Below are 16,386 nucleotides of genomic sequence, written 5' to 3'. Positions count from 1 at the left end.
GGCGCAAGAAGATTTGTGGATCGTTCTACGAGCAGATGTCTAAGCCATTTGAGGATCCGACAATGTTGGCGTTCGATCTATTTGACCGATCTTGTATGCTGAGGCCGAAAGACGGCCACAAGGACCATGTCACCAGAAAAGGCTTGTGTACATGGGAAACCAGGCTCGGTTATGGTGACGTTCTGCTCATTCAAGATGTCATCGTCGAAAAGCTCTACCGACGACTCGGGCTGGGGAAGAAAACTATTCGAGGTCTGCTAGAGGCAGCTAAGCGCAAGACCGAGTATGGGGCTCTTGCTGCTATCCTCTGGCCCGAGTCCTCCAAAGGTGGCCCTTTCGAAGATCTTCTCAGGTCGGGGGCAGAGGCTCTATGTATTATCCAGCCACTGAGAAGATACTCCATGTTCACATGGAAAGAATCAGACTAAAGTTACAATCACGTTTCGCCTTTTTCCTATGTTCTGCTGTCTTATGGAAAGTATTCAAGGGCTCATTTTGGCGCAACAGCGGCGATCCCAAACGGCCTTCACAAAGTAGGGATGGCGTCGATTCCTCGTAATATTATCCCTCGCCTTCCTTTTCCCTTCTCGCGATCTAGAGATCCTTCGTAGCCTCGTCAGTACGTGCTTTCTACTCTCCGCCATCTTGCATCACCTCGTCTTCATCTCCTTCCTCCTCCTCGTCCTCCTCGCCTTCCTTTACATCCACACTGAACGTCATGCTCTGATCGACGCCGATGTACGAGTCGCACATGAGGAACAACGTCAAGTCCTTCTTGCCGGCCGTGGGGACGACATACTCCAACTTTGTTCCAAACTGTTTTTTTGCGATCGTCACGCGTTTGATGGCCAGTAAGGACCTTGTTTTCTCCTCGGCCACGATGAGCCACCAGTTTTCGAGCTTGCGGAGGGGATAGAACGGGGCGTGGACTGTGATATCAACCTCCTGTTCAGCACCGCCTTTGCCTTGCTCTTCTTCCTCTTCGTCTTCTTCCTCCACTTCCCTCGAAATGCGAACCGCTAGGTAGGCTGGGTGGCCCGCCGTAACATCCTCCTTGTCCTCGACATCAAACTCTAGTTCGAGACTGGGATACTTGTTATTCGTGAAGTTCGCCGCCTCCACAAGTTGGCGATTGCTCAATCCCATCATCTGCACCAGCTTCGCTTGATTGGGATTCTCCGAAGGGTCCATTGCCGTCATGAAATCATCGATGTCCTTTATCCCCTGCTTCGCAAGAATATCTACGATTTGAGAGTCAAAATGTGGGATCTGCAGCAATGGAGAATCGCGGTCCCACATGGCCTGCACAACCATCTGTGACATTTCCATTGCATTCATGGCGTTCAGGTGTCCTTCCGAACTCAACACATCGACACAAGCGGAGAGTAACGCGAGCGTTTTTGAAACTATGATTTCTTGATCTTTCGCAAGGTCGATGGGCAATTGCAATCTTGAAAAATGTGCTTGTAGTAACACCATGGCCTTGAAGTGGGGTGAATCGTATATCGGCTCAGACATTTTCACCGGCACGCGATCGTAGATGCGGCGGAGGATGTGATCTTCATGACGACGGAGTTGTATTGATTCAAACTCCGTGGCGGACGTGACAATTTCAAGGAGTCCTTTGAGTTTTGTGCGGGCTGTGAGAGAGAGGAGGAAGGTCTGCATCGTGATGAAGGAGATATTATAGTACGCCGCAATCATGGCCGGGTTGAGGGGAGAGACAGAATCATCTTCTTCGTCCAAGTCGATGATTTTGGCGTCAGAGAGTTCCTTCAGCGTGGTCTCAATTAGTTCCGAGAGGTGTGTGCTAAGGCCATCATGGGATGTGTCGTTGAGTCCATAGTAGCTCGGGTTAGCCAGAAGGCGGCGGTAGAAGTATGTATATGTGGTCCAGTCGACTGCATCTTGTGTGGATGTGATCGTCTTGGTGCTGATCTCGGTAACGAATGTGTCATGAAGCCAGAGTTGTAGGTGGCTTTCTATGGGCAACGCTTCGTTGAGGAATTTCTTGTAGTATTCGCGCTTCACTGCAGAGACCATGAGCACGCCCTTTCCGATGTCATCTTCACCAGGCCGACACGCTCGACCAAACATTTGTAGGATCTCGCTGATCTGATAATCGACGTAGCGGTGTTCGCGACCCACAAAGTACTGTGTGCCCATAATTATGACGAGATGCGCTGTGAAGGGGATCTCCCAACATACATCGCGAGAAGCAAGCATGAGTTGGATAGCACCAATCTTGAACAGATGGGAGACGATCCTCTTGTCGCTAGTCGATAGCGCCTCATGATAGTAGCCAATGCCATGTGTAAGAGACTCCGCCAACGCTCGTTCGTTGATACGCTCCAGGAATGGCGCAAGCTCATTAACGTCGGTGTGCAAGAATCTTTCATCATTATCATCCATTATGCACGCTGAAAGGATATCAAGAGCTGTAGCCCGAACCTGCTTCCTGCCTGGAACGAAGATGATCGCTGGCTTGTCTGGCGACAGCTGCACGATAGATTGGTATGCTGGACGGGCCATCGCCATCATCAAAGACGGAAAATGAGGGATGCTGAAAGACTGGATATGCAATTGCAATCCAACCGGTCTTGTCATAGGGCTGAAGTTATAAATTGTGTGTTTGTTGGCACCGAGCCATTCACCCACGTCTCGGGCATTAGAAAGCGGTACGCTCAACCCAACGATCCGCATGCTGTTTTCCAGTTGAATGTGGATGTATTGCATTCTGGAAACAACAACTTCATAGACAGCGCCGTCCTCGCCACCAATCATATGAAGTTCGTCAGCAATGAACAACTCGACGTTCTGCACGTTCTTTCGGCGCTGCCACTGTCTCGAAAGCACGTCCCATTGAGCGGGAGTTGCCAATACGAGGTCTGATCTGTCCAAGATTCGTAGATCAGCTGTGATTTCGCCAGTTAATGTTGAGATGACTTTTCCACCACCGACTGGGCTCAATCGTTCGCTCCAGTCAGAGTAGCGGCCGTCGACCAATTCTTGGAAGGGAGCAACATAGACTGCTTTACCGGCGTCCTGGTTCTTCCAATGTCGAAGAAGAGCAAATTCCGCGCATACTGTCTTTCCGCTCCCCGTTGGTGCCCCTACGAAGACACTGTCATTGCTGTCGTAGAGAGACTTAAAAACTTGAGTCTGAATCTTGTTGAATGTGTCCCACTTGGGGTAGAGGGCAACGTAACCTGTGACCTTTAAAGCCTGGACGGGCACAGGTTGCAGGTCTAGAAGTGGAGTATGAGGAGGGAATCTTTCAGGCAGGATCAACTTTTGGAACGAAACCGGAACTCTGGTCTCAGAGTGCATCCATCGATCCGATATCAGCGAAATGAAATAGTTGGGTGGAATTGGCTCGCCGATGGGAACAGTGAAGTCAACCAAGTGTTCTGACATGTCGCCCTCTGCGTACTCTCGACGCAATATGAATAGGTCGTGGAACAAAATTTCCTCTCCATCACAATCTTCGACAATGATCCAGAATGACTCAGCGGTGCCGTGCAGCACTTCATCCCACGCAAAGTTGGGGGTGATCGTTAACTCAACGCGAAGTAATGATCTGGTGATCGGCTGGACTTGTGCTTGGACCTCTAATCGTGGAAACTTGGAAACAAGGTCGCACACAACTCGGCCAGCTTTGGGAAGACCAAGCAGCTCTCCCATTCGAGGTGGATCAAGGTCAAAGTAGCTGGACCAGGGCACTTCCATTCGCTCAGCTTTCTGAATGTATTCTCTCGGACACATTGCAAACTGCCTCAATGGAGTCATTGTAGGCCACATTCGCTTTTCGGCCATTTTACAGAGGTCCAAGGCAGTCTTTGCCACCCCGGCCCAGCCCTTTTTCAAGCATATTTCGAACATCGCCCTGAGGATTCGTCCTGCGGACTGTGTGACATAAACAAGATCAGCCATCAAAGCCAGGCCCTCCAACTTGAGTCGAGAAATAAATGCTTGCAGAAGCACATTGATTTTGGCTTGGGGCTCATCCATGCCTTCCTTGACAGGAATCGGCACTCTGCCGAGTAACTTCGCCAACTCGAGCTTCTCGTCCTGTCGAACGGGAATGTACTTGAACTCATCGCTGAGAGCAAAGATTCGGAAGAGTTCAATTGTGCCGATCGACGGTTGCAGGTGATGATTGTAGGTTAGCATCGAATTATGTGTTATGTAGTAATGTGAAGCAATACGGCCAAGATCTGTAGCTTGCAACTTTCCAGTCTTCCTCTCGTATTTGACAAGTCCGGCTTTTTCGAGAACGATAGCGGCGGAATGGACGAGATCAACTCGCTTCTGCTCCAACGCTTCATCATCGCTATAGTCTGCACCCACGCTGTAGAGACCTGGTGAGCGTATCATTCGAACGAATAGATAAGTATAACCAAGCCACTCAACACCCTCGTCGCGGGTGCGGACATTCCCGAGGACAATTTCAGCATTGAGGTTGTCGGCAAGTTTGCCCATCAACTGACTTTCAATGGGTAATTGCTGGTTCATCAACGAAAGGTAGTACTGAATCTCTGCTTGGGAAGTGATGATGATACCTTCACCATATGAGTCAAACTGTGGACGACCCGCTCGACCGAGCATCTGAAGTACATCTTGTGGGCTCAATTCGACCCAGCTTCCTTTTTCGGGGGAATAAACTTGGGTACCTTTGATCACGACCGTATGAGCGGGCAAGTTGACACCCCAAGCAAGGGTCGCAGTGCAGACGAGGACTCTAAGATAGCCATCGGCGAATAGGTCTTGCACTGATGTCCGATCGGCAACGCCCATTCCGGCATGGTGGATTCCAAATCCATAAGGCAGCAAGTCTTTCAGGTTGGCGTCATTGACCGCATCAGCTTCTTCTTGCAAGACCGACCTGCTTGCCGCGTCAGTCCGCATAATTTGGCCAATCGTTTCTAGCTCAATGGCCTTGTCACGGATATATTTGGCAGTTTTGGCCGTTTCTTTTCGAGAATGGACAAATATTAACATTTGCTGCTGATTTGTTCCTGCGTGTTCGATGGCTTTTGCATAGCAGATATCGTTCATCGTCTTTAGTTGCTTGATAGCTTTCTTGTCGGTCACGCCAATGAATTCCTGCCGAAGAGGGCAGGGTCTAAAGGATCCATCGAAGTGGAATAGACCCTTCTGGGGGTCTACCCGCAGAAAAGTGGCGACGTCTCGGTAGTTGGGAAGTGTTGCACTCAAGCCTACAATCCGCACAGGCTCGCCAGTCTGTTCGATCTTTCGTATAGTCCGGCTGACAATACTTTCGATCACGGGTCCACGGTCGTCGTGCAGCAGATGGATTTCATCAATCACGATAAGTCGTACCAGTCTGGTGTAGCTTTGATCAGTTGCTTTTCGTGTTATGACGTCCCATTTTTCCGGAGTCGTTACAATGACCTGAGTGTCCGCAATCTGTTGCTTGGTGAGCTGACGATCTCCCGTGAGCTCGGAGACCCTAATCCCGTATACTTCGAGTCGCTTGCCAAAATTGCCCACTTGTTCCTGCACTAAAGCCTTCAAAGGTGCAATGTAGATAATCTTAAAGTCGTCCAGCATGATTTCGCCAGTTTCTGGATTTCTATGTTTCCCGATTTCACGCAACATCGTAAGCATCGCGACATTTGTCTTGCCAGATCCAGTTGGAGCGCAAATTAGCATATTACCATCGTCGTGGAAAGCAGAGGGGAAGCATTTCGACTGAATCCGGTTTAGCTCCTTCGCAGACCCAAAACCTTGCCTTGCCCAATCAGGAAGTTCAGTAGTGGGAATGTTCTTCTCGCCAGGATCTCGCTTGGGTTTGGGTGGCGGAACATGAATTTCCTCGTAGCCCTTGAATGTTCGCTTCGTGGAGCCCTGCGGCAGAATAACCTTTGGATTGGTCATCAGATGATTTCCCTGTTCAAAGACAAGGTTGTCGAGGTTGATAACCCGCTGTGGCAGCAAGCCTCCAGAAAGAACACCGTCGTATTTCTTTCCCTGCTCTTCTTGTGCTTTGGGGATATCGATGTCCATCAGGTCCAGTTTCATCTTCTTGGCCGGTCGTGGCGTTTCCCCAGGCCGGCCCGACTTGCCAAGCAGTTCGTCCAGAATGGCCCGGTGGCCGGCCTCAACCATTCCGCTCTCCACAAGATGTCGAGCGTCCTCGTCCTCTGAAGCTCTACGCCACCTAGTCACCCAAACGATCTTGTCTCTGTTGGAAACCAGCCTCCCGACCATATCGGGATGTTCGTAGTCAAACAAATCCATGAGGTCATTTTCGATATCGCGAAGGGATATTTCTTCGCCTTGGAGAGACTTGCCGGAGAGGATTTGAAGTGCATCTTGCGTCTTTTGCTGCTGAATAACGGCATCAGAATACACGGAACCAATTTGCCGTTGGAGCCAATAAGCATCAATTTCGTCGATGGGAATAGAGTCGGTATCGTCTCGCTTTCTGCGACTCGATTCGCCCAGACCGCTGACTATGACCATCGGGGCGTCTTCGTCTTCATCTACGTCGACATCGGCAGTGGCTGCACCACCAGCTGATGCAGACTCTTCAAGACCTGGTTGGTCCTGAATGTCCTCCTCTTCGTCAGTGTCCCCTTCATCCTCGTCTCGAACTTCGTATGTCCGCCCGATGCCATCTTCGTCTACGTCTTCATCTTCATCAAAGACCACTGCGACGCCCTGGCGTTCATCAAGCTCGGCCTCATCTGCGCCCGCGCCGTCTGCCATGTTATCGTCGTCGTCTTGCGCATCATAATCTGTGATCTTTTTGCCCAGATTGACCAGTTCGTTGAACTGCTTCGGGGTCATTGTAATTCCCACGATCTCATCGATCTCTTTCTTTTTGTCAAGGTCTTTCATGTTTTCATCTTTCAGATATTCGAGGATGGCATCGGCAGCGCTTCGAACGATTTCCTGCGAGACATCTCCAAGAGCGTTTGCGGTCACGGTGAGTAGCAGATCGTAAGTCGCCCGAGTGGCGGGAGTCCTAGGACGATACTTGAGCCCTTCTATCAGTGCATCGCCAGCGGAGAGGACGCCGGCACCTCGAGGTTGGGCAGGCTCACCCCTCTTTCGTTTCCGCTGTTCCCGTTCTAAGACATCTTCTCCCTCAAGTATGGAGCCTCTTTCGACACCTTGTAAGCCTGGCGCAATCTTTTTTTGCTTTGGCACTCGATCTCGAGCGACCCGCGATCCCATATCACGGATATTTAGTCTTCCAGCCAGAGACTCAGGGTCGCCGGTATTCTCATCTGTACGGCGGGAAATGAATCGACGGTCCACCTGAAGAACCAGGTTCGACATCGCCGAGTATTTGTATTGCGACACATTGTTGGGGTCTGCCATTTTGACGGCAGGAGGATCACAACCTTATGGATCGATTGAGGGGTTGCGACGGATGCGAAGCAGGATCAGATGCTGGACAGGTATGAGGACGAATTCGTCCAAGTTTTTACTGGAGAAAAGCGAATATCTCGGTGGCCATAAGCAGAATCAAGCAGTTCTGCACTGTTCCACTGTCATTTAGAAAACGCAGCCTGGCGGCAAATAGGTCTGGTATATGATGGCGACTGTAACTCAAAAAAGTTTCCTTGCCTCTCACCTGGTCTCCAATCTTGGCACTTCTCTCGGCAAACCTTCCATATCACTTCCATCTCAAAAACAGCTCCGAAAGGCTACAACCCCTTGAACCCCTGAAGCTGGCTGAGTTGTCCTCCCTATCAGTCGCTGAACACATTCCTCTCGCTTCTCTTGGGCACAACAGACCGTCGCTACCAACAACTTAGGCATCACCTAGGCCCAAACCCACTGACCATGAACCCTGTCTAGGCCTTCCGGTTAATGCTCTCAGGATTTCTTGCCGAGTTCAACATTTAGGTTTCGATCTCAAAAAGGCTGCAAAAGCGTCTCCACAACATTTGAAGATTCCGATAGTCTCATTCACAGTTCTCGATCTTGATCAGCCGTGCCCTGACTCCCCTAAATGTACTTTCTGGCGTATGCATTACGCTTTTCTAGTTTTTCTAAGCTCTTTCCCAGTTCCGAACGACCTAGAATAGTACCAGGTTAACGAGCTGCAACGCGCAAAGACACCTCCGCAGAATACGAAGTCCTTGAAGATCATCAGTTTAAGTATTATTCTGCGGAGACCTGGGTTCTTGCCATGTATCTGCAGAGCCATCCAAATCCAAATACTGCTGTTTCCATAATTCAAGTCGTCATTTTATGACCGCAAGACTACGACTACAGATCTTATGATGAAGAGTCGGGATTGCTCTATACTTTGGCGTATACCAAAGCCGCAATCCAAACCGCAATGGAGATGGTGGGCAGCGAACGCTGCCGAGAATATGCGCATCGTGGCGGCGGGAGAACTTCGTGGTCGGCAGGAGCAGTGGTACTATGGGTCCTTGTGTGAGCTGCATTTCTTGCGGAACAGGGTGGTCATTCGTCGAGAAGCTTTTCGGCGCTTGTGCTCATCTAAGAGCGCTGGCAGGAATGTGAAAGACGGGTGGAAATAGGGCGAGCTATATGAAATCTTTCCAGTATTGCGGGCCTTGGGCAGTCTTGTTTCTTGAGAACAAGCTGAAATGGTCAGAACAACGACTCTGCCACCACGTATTGGCGCTATTGTCGGATTCGCTTTTGAACTTTGAGTTGGGTAAGCCAACATACGATGCTAATGGAGATGCAAGCTAAGCGAAGTTGTGTGAGCCACCCTTTGCGTGCGATACTAGTACCTTGCATCTGTTATAACCTCCTTTCAGCCCTTCCGGCTGGCTAAAATGCTTTTTATTCTTGTTTACATGTCCATCTTCCGATATCAAATGGTTTCTTCGAACGTGGCGTCTGTCGTTTGATCTCATCTGCGTGTACTTCAGCTACCCAGGGCTGGAGCCAGAGTCGACTGAGCCTTGTTGACATCGTAGTTCCAGGTCCAAAATCAACTACCAGCTTTGGAGATTCCAGGCCACCCTCAATACAGGTACTAGTTTCCATTAAGAAAGCGAGGGGCGTCTCTCATTCGTGCCTTCATTTTGGGGATGGCTTTGACATGTTAGTACATAGCTGTTTCTTACGGCGGTCAACCGGCACTAGCCAGTGAGGCTGAATCGTACCCCGGGAAATTCTTGTCCAATTTTAACCGTGTTCATTTTCCAGGTAGGCAGGTAACTCCAAGAACATGGCAGAAGATACGAGATACATTGCCACTTTGTCTCGGGACATGTATATTGCTACCCAAAAGATTTCAATCGCCAGTTGTTAATCTTCAACAGGGATGTGTACCCCGAACCTCCAGGTAAAGCATCGGGTGTGCCTCAAATTGGTGGATTACTCGTGCTCCGATCCTACAACGGGACCTGGCCCGCGCGATCATACCCACTTCTCTCGCTGTTCTTTTCCTTTAACTCAGGGCATATTACTCGTGGACAGCCGTGAATGTATGACTAGGATGTCCAGAAATCCCAATTGCGGTGTCCAGCAGTGAGCTTTGATGTGTATGGGTTGCAGGTTATATTTATGATAGACTAGCAGAGTGCTATGTGTCTCTAACTGGGTAAGGCCCTCAAACTAAAGTGTCGTCTCACGGTCGGACGCCGAAAACAAGAGCAAGAACGATTCAAATGGGGCAGCAAGGCCAACAGGGAGCAGCAGGGCTGGAAATCCTCGCCGCCTCGCTGTGTGTTGCTACGATTCACCCAAGAGAACAGTGAGCCAATTCTACTGTGGATCATGTCTTGCAGCCGCGCGGATCATACCACCACGAATGCAGCCTCCAATGTATACACTCTCAACTACCTATATCCCCGTACTTTTTTAAGTGAAATGCGACACGCCGAAGAACGTATGCATACCAGAGCCTTTTTCAGCCTACCTTCCTAATCATCTGGCCGACTCCCTGTCCAAGAAGCGTGGCCCTCCTCGACATTTTATCATCGCTGTCCTTCGAATCTGTCTTACTCCTACCTCCTCCTGACTGACGGACGGCTTACGCCCGTTTCGCTCCTCAACCGCCCGCGATGGCGAACACAATCCTAGATATATTCTATTCTTTATCCAGCTGTATATGCTGTTTTCCGAGTACTCCGCAGTTAAAGATCAACAACAGAAGCTTCCGCATGCTTCGACTGCTAGGCGAGGTAAGATTCCTGAAGAACGTGGATGTACCAGGCTCCCACAGTCCTGACACCATCTTTTCTCTGTATAGGGCGGCTTCTCATATGTCTACCTCGTTCAAGACACCTCCGATTCCGCTCTGTATGCACTCAAGAAGATCCGCTGTCCCTTCGGCCAAGAATCGGTGTCCCAAGCCCTGAAGGAAGTCGAAGCATATACTCTGTTCGCGCCGCACCCTAACATAATCCACGCTGTCGACCACGCCGTGCAAACAGATTCGACCACGAAAGTCTCTGGGATTGGGACAGATACGGCGAACGGGGCTAGTAAAACCGTCTACATCCTCTTACCCTATTACCGGAGGGGTAATCTGCAAGATATGATCAACGCGAACTTAGTAAACCACACCCGCTTCGGTGAGAGACGGCTCATGCAATTGATGCTCGGAGTCTGCAAAGCACTGAAAGCCATGCACCAATACCGCGTGCGGAATATGCCATCACGGTCCGCCGCACAATCCATCCGCGACGAAGCCGCAAGTGAAGATGCCGACGCCGCAAAACGGAAAGCTCGCGCTACCAAAAGAACAACAACGGCGTCACAGGAAAACCAAGAAGATTTGGCGGAAGAGCAGGAAGAACCGCTCATGCCCTCCGATGAAGTCACCCGCGCACAAGAAGGCAAGCATCCCGGCGACACGCGGGCCTATGCACACCGAGACATCAAACCCGGTAACATCATGATCGATGATGACGGCCGTACCCCGATCCTGATGGATCTGGGATCCCTTGCACCAAGTCCAACACCTATAACTTCCCGCTCCCTCGCCATCGCCGTGCAAGACACGGCGGCCGAACACAGTACCATGCCTTACCGCGCCCCCGAGCTCTTCGACGTAAAAACCGGCTCTGTCATCGACACGAAAGTCGACATCTGGAGTCTCGGGTGCACGATGTATGCTTGTCTCGTTGGGAAATCGCCTTTTGAAGCCAGAAGCGACGAGACTGGTGGTAGTCTCAGCATTTGCGTGTTGGGTGGAGACTGGAGATGGCCTGATGAGGGAAACGTCTCAAAGGGCAAGAACAAAGTCGGATCAACGCCTTCGCGTTCAAATACAGCGATGTCGCAGGAGGGTGCCACGGCGGCGAATGGAGACACAAATAAATCCCCCAATGCGACCACGGCAGCTTCTGGTGGGAAAATATACCCGCACCCAGCCGCTAGGGAAGTCGTCAGGAGGTGTCTGCAAGTTGAACCGGCGGAGCGGCCGGACGTGGACGAATTGATGACCTTGATTGATACGTGTCTCAGCGAGTTGCCTGAAGATGATGAAACGGGAGGCTCGGAGGGCGATGGCGATTTGTGAGGAATTTGTTGATACATACTATTTAGCTCCTTTTCCACGCGCTCCCATGTGCTTGATTGATGCACAATACTTCTTTCACTTCTACATATTCAAAAGTTCTTACCCAGTCCTGGAACTGAGAAGTGTGTCTGTATATCGGTTGTCTGTCTGTGTTGTCTGCGGGAGGAATGCGATTTAACTGCGTTGTATCTTCTGGACTTCTCGAGTTCGGCCTTGACTGATTTTTGAGAGATGGGGATTCCGGACCATTCATGAGTTCTAGATATCTGATGTCATAACCATATATAGATGTATGTATTATCAGCTTCAGCTTGAGCCTCTGAGGATATTAGAGATCAAGTGACCTTACACTCTGTACCTCATGGCCCGACCCGTCACGATAGAAAGAACCATAGTACTCCGTAACTTGTAGCAGAATTGCTGCTCTTTTGTATCGTCGACATGAATTCATTGTAATATATCGCATTTTCTTCTCGTGCCCTAGCTACATTGGTGGTACCTCTCAGCGCGCTGCCCTTCTTTCCTAAATAATCTGACTGAATACAAGAAGAATGAAGAAGTCAACGAGGCGAAGAGCCACGACCGTGTTGCTGAGCGCCAATTCGTCTCCTCCCAAAGACCTTCGGGGACATGAAGCGTGAGAATGTGCGTGAAGATTCCATTTCGATCATTGCCGACCCAGCTCGCCCTGTCTCGTACGAATGTTGAGGACATCTCTAGGTCCTCCACACACACTGAGCATTTCTCAGTATCTGACCCGCGAGGATGCATCGGGAGTGACGACAGACAATCCCTACCAGACTCCCATGGACGCCTAAAATCATCGCAGATGACGCGTCAATGATCCCTCATCCTCCAAGACCGTTGCATTACTTGGTCTCGTGTTTATTCGGTGGTCTTGACCACGTCTGCAGCCTCCGTAGCAGCCGCTGCTGATTCTGGTGCTTTCTCCGTGGTTTCAGGCGCCGCCGCTTCAGGCTTCGCTGGCTCTTCCACCACAGCCTTTTCGGGTTCAGCGTTCTCTTCAGGTTTCTCTGCCTCGGGCTCTGCCGTCGACTTCTCAGCAGCCTCAGTAGCCAGCGCAGGCTTTTCAGGAGGGGCAGAAGCCTCTTCCTTCTTCTCTTCTTCGGGGGCTTCTTCGGATTTCTCATCATGAACTCCGTTTGTGGCAGTGTCTTTGTCACCAGCAGTGTCATCAGCCGGTTCCGCTCCGAGAATCTTGTTCCACTGGCTCAAAAGCTCAACGGAGCGCTTTCGGAACTGAAATTCTTCGTCTCTGGGAATGGTGTTGAGCTTGATCAAGGCTTTCAAGACCTTGTTGATCTTGGTGGTTCGAATGATGCTAACTTCCAGATCCGCATAGCCTTCGAGCTTTTTAATGTATGTAGCCATCTGCGGCATCTCATCTTCCTGAGGAGCTTGATCTCTGGACAAGAACCCCTTTTGTAGCTTGTGGCGGAGAAAGAGGACTGGACTAGGTTAGCTGATATCGGAAGGTCTGAGGAGCTGAATTCCCACCTTCTTTCTCACGAGACTTGCGTGCCTCGACTGGGTCAAGCGGCTTCTCTTCTGGCTCCGGCTCGACTGCGTCTACCATTTCCTCATCTTCCTGGGCGGCGCGGGACTTTCTCTTCTCCGATCGAGCCTTAGTTGCCTTCTCCTTGGGCTTCTTCTCCTCAGTCTTGGGTGTCTTGTTGGTGGTCAATTTGATCTTGGTGGTCTTGGGGGTTTTTGCAGGCTACACCGAGTTAGAACCCACCGCAGGGGTTTTTCAGGACTCCTGCTACTCACCTTCTGATCTTCATCTTCTTCTTCGTCGGCCTCCTTCTTACGCTTCTTGGAAGATTTCTTGGGCTCAGCATCGGCCTCAGCCTCTTCCATCTCAACGTCCTCCGGTTCGGCTTTGGCTTCGCTCTTACGTTTCTTCTTCTCAGCTTTGGCAACCTTTTCAGCTTCTCGGGCCTCTTTCGCGTCGATCTCGGCTTGCAAAGCCGCTGCGTGTTCGTCAAGCATGTTCTTGAAGTATTGTAGGTCGTGGCCTTCGGCAGCGACTTTGTATGCGCCGAGGAGGGCCTTGCCTTTGCCTTTTTCTGGAACATCATTGCACTCTTCAGGTGTCAACGGAGTCAGGTCGGTGTTGTGGATCCACACGCTTTTGGCTATCAGCTGAAAACGCGACTAAGGGACAGGTGGCTGGGACTTACAATTCATTTGTGCCCAGGAACATGATAGGGAACGTTCGTTCGTGCATTTTCTTACCGCCGTCTGCGTAAGCTTCGTTGTAGGTGCCGTCGGCCTTTTTGGTGGTGACGGGCCTGTTGTTGATCATAACATCAGGAAGCATGTCTTCATCTGCAATGATTGATGGCCAGGGTGGATAGCCTTTGAGCCTGGCGAGATAGTAATCGCCCGGTTCGGCATCGAGATGAGTGATTTTGGACATGGACTTCTTCTTGTTGAGCTTCTTGCCTTTGTTTTCCAGGGCGGTTGACGACTTCCTCCTCGAAGAGGATGACTTCTTTTCGGCAGAGGCTGCGCCGTTGATCTCCGGCTGAGCAGTCTCTGCCTCACCCGCGTCTTTCACCTCGGTGTCCTCAGCAGCCGGGGCCGTGGGCTCAGAGTCAGCCGAGGGTTCTTGGGGTTCTTGGGGCTCTTTTGGAGGTTCTGATGCGGGCTCGACCGGGCCATTTGCGGTAACAGCATCTATGAGTCAAGATTAGCATGTTTTCCGAACTATGAATGCATCAAGGGTACCTGTGCTTTGAGCTGGTTCAGTCTCAGCAGGTTGCTCGGCCGGAAGAGCCCCCGACATCTCCGCAACAGTCTCGGAGGCAGGTTCAGCTGATGACGGAGGAGCTCCGTCGGCGGGTTGTGGCACCTTGACGGGGGCCTCTGTCACGGGAGCCGACTCCTCAGACGCCATGCTGGAACGAGGCGGGTGAAGGAGGAGGGTTGATGGAGAGATTGACGCGTTGACGGCGCGCACAGGAGAGAGAGTTGATGAGTCTGTCCGACAGAGATATCAGTAATGATATACATGGAAAGACGCTGGCCAGCGCCGGATCGGTATGCCTTGTGGAATCAACGGCGCAGATCGGTGGTGCGCAGTTGGTGCGAGGGACGCGACAACAGAAGCAGCTCATGCAAAACCCGTATTGAACAAGACCGGCCACCCGGCAACAGCAAACAAGGGGGAGAACCACAGACCAAGCGACTCTGAATGGGTTGCGGATTGATGATGATGACGATGATATCGATGCGACAAAGGGTGGGATGGTAGAATGCAAGTGGTCGCGATGGGATGGGAAGTGAGGACTGCGACTGCGACAATGATGGAGAGGGAATTGAGATGCCCTAAAGCATGAAGAGAGAAAAGCCACTGCGACTGCCTGACAGCCAATCACCGCACTGCTTGTTGCCAAGGCTCTTTGGGGGGAGCTTCCGCCAGCTGCGCTCGTTGCCCTTGCGAAAATGAACTCGGCCGGCAATCGCCAGTCTCTTTGCACTGTCTTGCAGCGTCATGCAGCGTCCTCAGGCCGCCGGACAAGCCACCCCATCTATCTTCTTCCTCTTTGTGTTCTCGAGACATAGAAAATGACACTCACCTGGATCCTTCGCAAGCAGGATCTGCAGTTTTAGTTGCTGATATTGGGAGGTCAAGCACCAATGGAATGCGGCGGAGAAAGAGACAGACTGATTAGGACCACCTCCACAACGATGATTGATGTCAGAAGTGCGACGTACTCCGTCCTTGGGCCAGTACTGGTGTTGTTGTTGCCGCGACTTGAATCAAAACCAGAACCAGAAAATGGCAATCAGGTGCCCCTGTTCGTCCACTTCGTCGAGGCAAAAGAAAAATGGCTGGGGCAAGCTGGGGGATAAAGGACCTGACCCGCGGGTGACTTGAGCCGAAGCTTGAGATTAGAGATCGATATCAGCCCAGCGCGAAAGGGGAAGGTATCCCTTGGTCACTCTCACGGCCGCCCCTTGTTCACCAGGTCATTGTGTGGATGTATCTTGATTCCTTATTGACTCTTTCAGTTCCAGGAACGGTGATATATGGTTCATTGGGCAGCTTCCAGAGTTGAGGCACCGAGGACGGACTGCAATGTCGGCCAGAAACGCGGCACCAGTGGCCGATGGCTGCTCCGGCGAGGCACGAAACCGATTGCAAAGTGTACGGTGGAGCATGTGACTTGCTACCTCACTGCCCGAAACAGAACGCCGGGCTTGGCATGTTCAAAGAACTGGTTTTTCGCGTCTCATTTCCATGCATTTCAACTCTTTTCCTCTCCTCATGCTCTCGCTCCTGTGAGTCAACTGATCGCAAGAGTGAAGCACTGATGAGAGCCTGAAAGACTATCCATCTGTTTATCTGCCTTTTCCTTGCAGATCCTGTTGTCTGTCCTGAAGTGAGCATCACTCAACTCATGCCAGAATTCAGGAGTCGAACAAGCAGATCAGAGGTGCAATCGTTCTCTCATGAACATCTAAATGCTCCACACCGGTGAGTGACTGCTGCAAAAATCCTCCAAAATATCCGCTGAGTTGGTGTGGTTCTTCCTGCCAAAGCGGCTAAGTTGAGTCTCGCTTTTGAGGCTCTCCCAAATGCTTCGGCTTTGCACGAGACAATCGCCCTTGAAATGGAACCAGACCGCTTTGTCCGTCCTGTAGACACGATATCTGCTCATATATATCGTTGCGGCTAGAACAAGCCATCTGATCAGTCAGCCTCTTCAAGCTCCAGTTCACCCTCCACATTGGCTAGGACAATCACAGAGGATGAATTGACTTGTCTGATAGGCAACCTCGATTGCCTGGTTGTTCTCCGTCCTTTGCTACAAGATCTCCGTCAGTAGCTCCGACTGCTCCAATTCCTGAATGTCGTTCTTCAA

General features: G+C 51.0%; 4 protein-coding genes across 4 annotated transcripts; 2 read left to right on the top strand and 2 right to left on the bottom strand.

Annotated features, from left to right (window-relative positions):
* Positions 1 to 35: 35 nt before the first annotated feature.
* On the top strand, positions 36 to 428 carry Z519_12522 (uncharacterized protein; the record flags this gene model as incomplete). Its single annotated transcript, XM_016770227.1, has 1 exon — positions 36 to 428. The coding sequence occupies one exon, from the start codon at positions 36 to 38 to the stop codon at positions 426 to 428; it is 393 nt and encodes a 130-aa protein (XP_016613569.1).
* Positions 429 to 630: 202 nt separating this feature from the next.
* Positions 631 to 7,353, bottom strand: Z519_12521 (uncharacterized protein; the record flags this gene model as incomplete). The annotated part of the gene is made up of 1 exon (XM_016770226.1): positions 631 to 7,353. One exon carries the CDS (start codon positions 7,351 to 7,353, stop codon positions 631 to 633), a length of 6,723 nt encoding a protein of 2,240 aa, XP_016613568.1.
* Positions 7,354 to 10,028: 2,675 nt separating this feature from the next.
* On the top strand, positions 10,029 to 11,491 carry Z519_12520 (uncharacterized protein; the record flags this gene model as incomplete). Its single annotated transcript, XM_016770225.1, has 2 exons — positions 10,029 to 10,148; positions 10,217 to 11,491. The coding sequence occupies 2 exons, from the start codon at positions 10,029 to 10,031 to the stop codon at positions 11,489 to 11,491; spliced, it is 1,395 nt and encodes a 464-aa protein (XP_016613567.1).
* Positions 11,492 to 12,376: 885 nt separating this feature from the next.
* Z519_12519 (uncharacterized protein) lies at positions 12,377 to 14,414 on the bottom strand (the record flags this gene model as incomplete). The annotated part of the gene is made up of 5 exons (XM_016770224.1): positions 12,377 to 12,960; positions 13,010 to 13,229; positions 13,283 to 13,643; positions 13,696 to 14,194; positions 14,246 to 14,414. 5 exons carry the CDS (start codon positions 14,412 to 14,414, stop codon positions 12,377 to 12,379), a joined length of 1,833 nt encoding a protein of 610 aa, XP_016613566.1.
* Between the last annotated feature and the right edge of the window lie 1,972 nt (positions 14,415 to 16,386).

Source organism: Cladophialophora bantiana, assembly GCF_000835475.1.
Source record: "Cladophialophora bantiana CBS 173.52 unplaced genomic scaffold supercont1.30, whole genome shotgun sequence".
NCBI classification, from domain to species: domain Eukaryota; kingdom Fungi; phylum Ascomycota; class Eurotiomycetes; order Chaetothyriales; family Herpotrichiellaceae; genus Cladophialophora; species Cladophialophora bantiana.
This window is presented reverse-complemented; position numbering and strand designations above follow the sequence as displayed.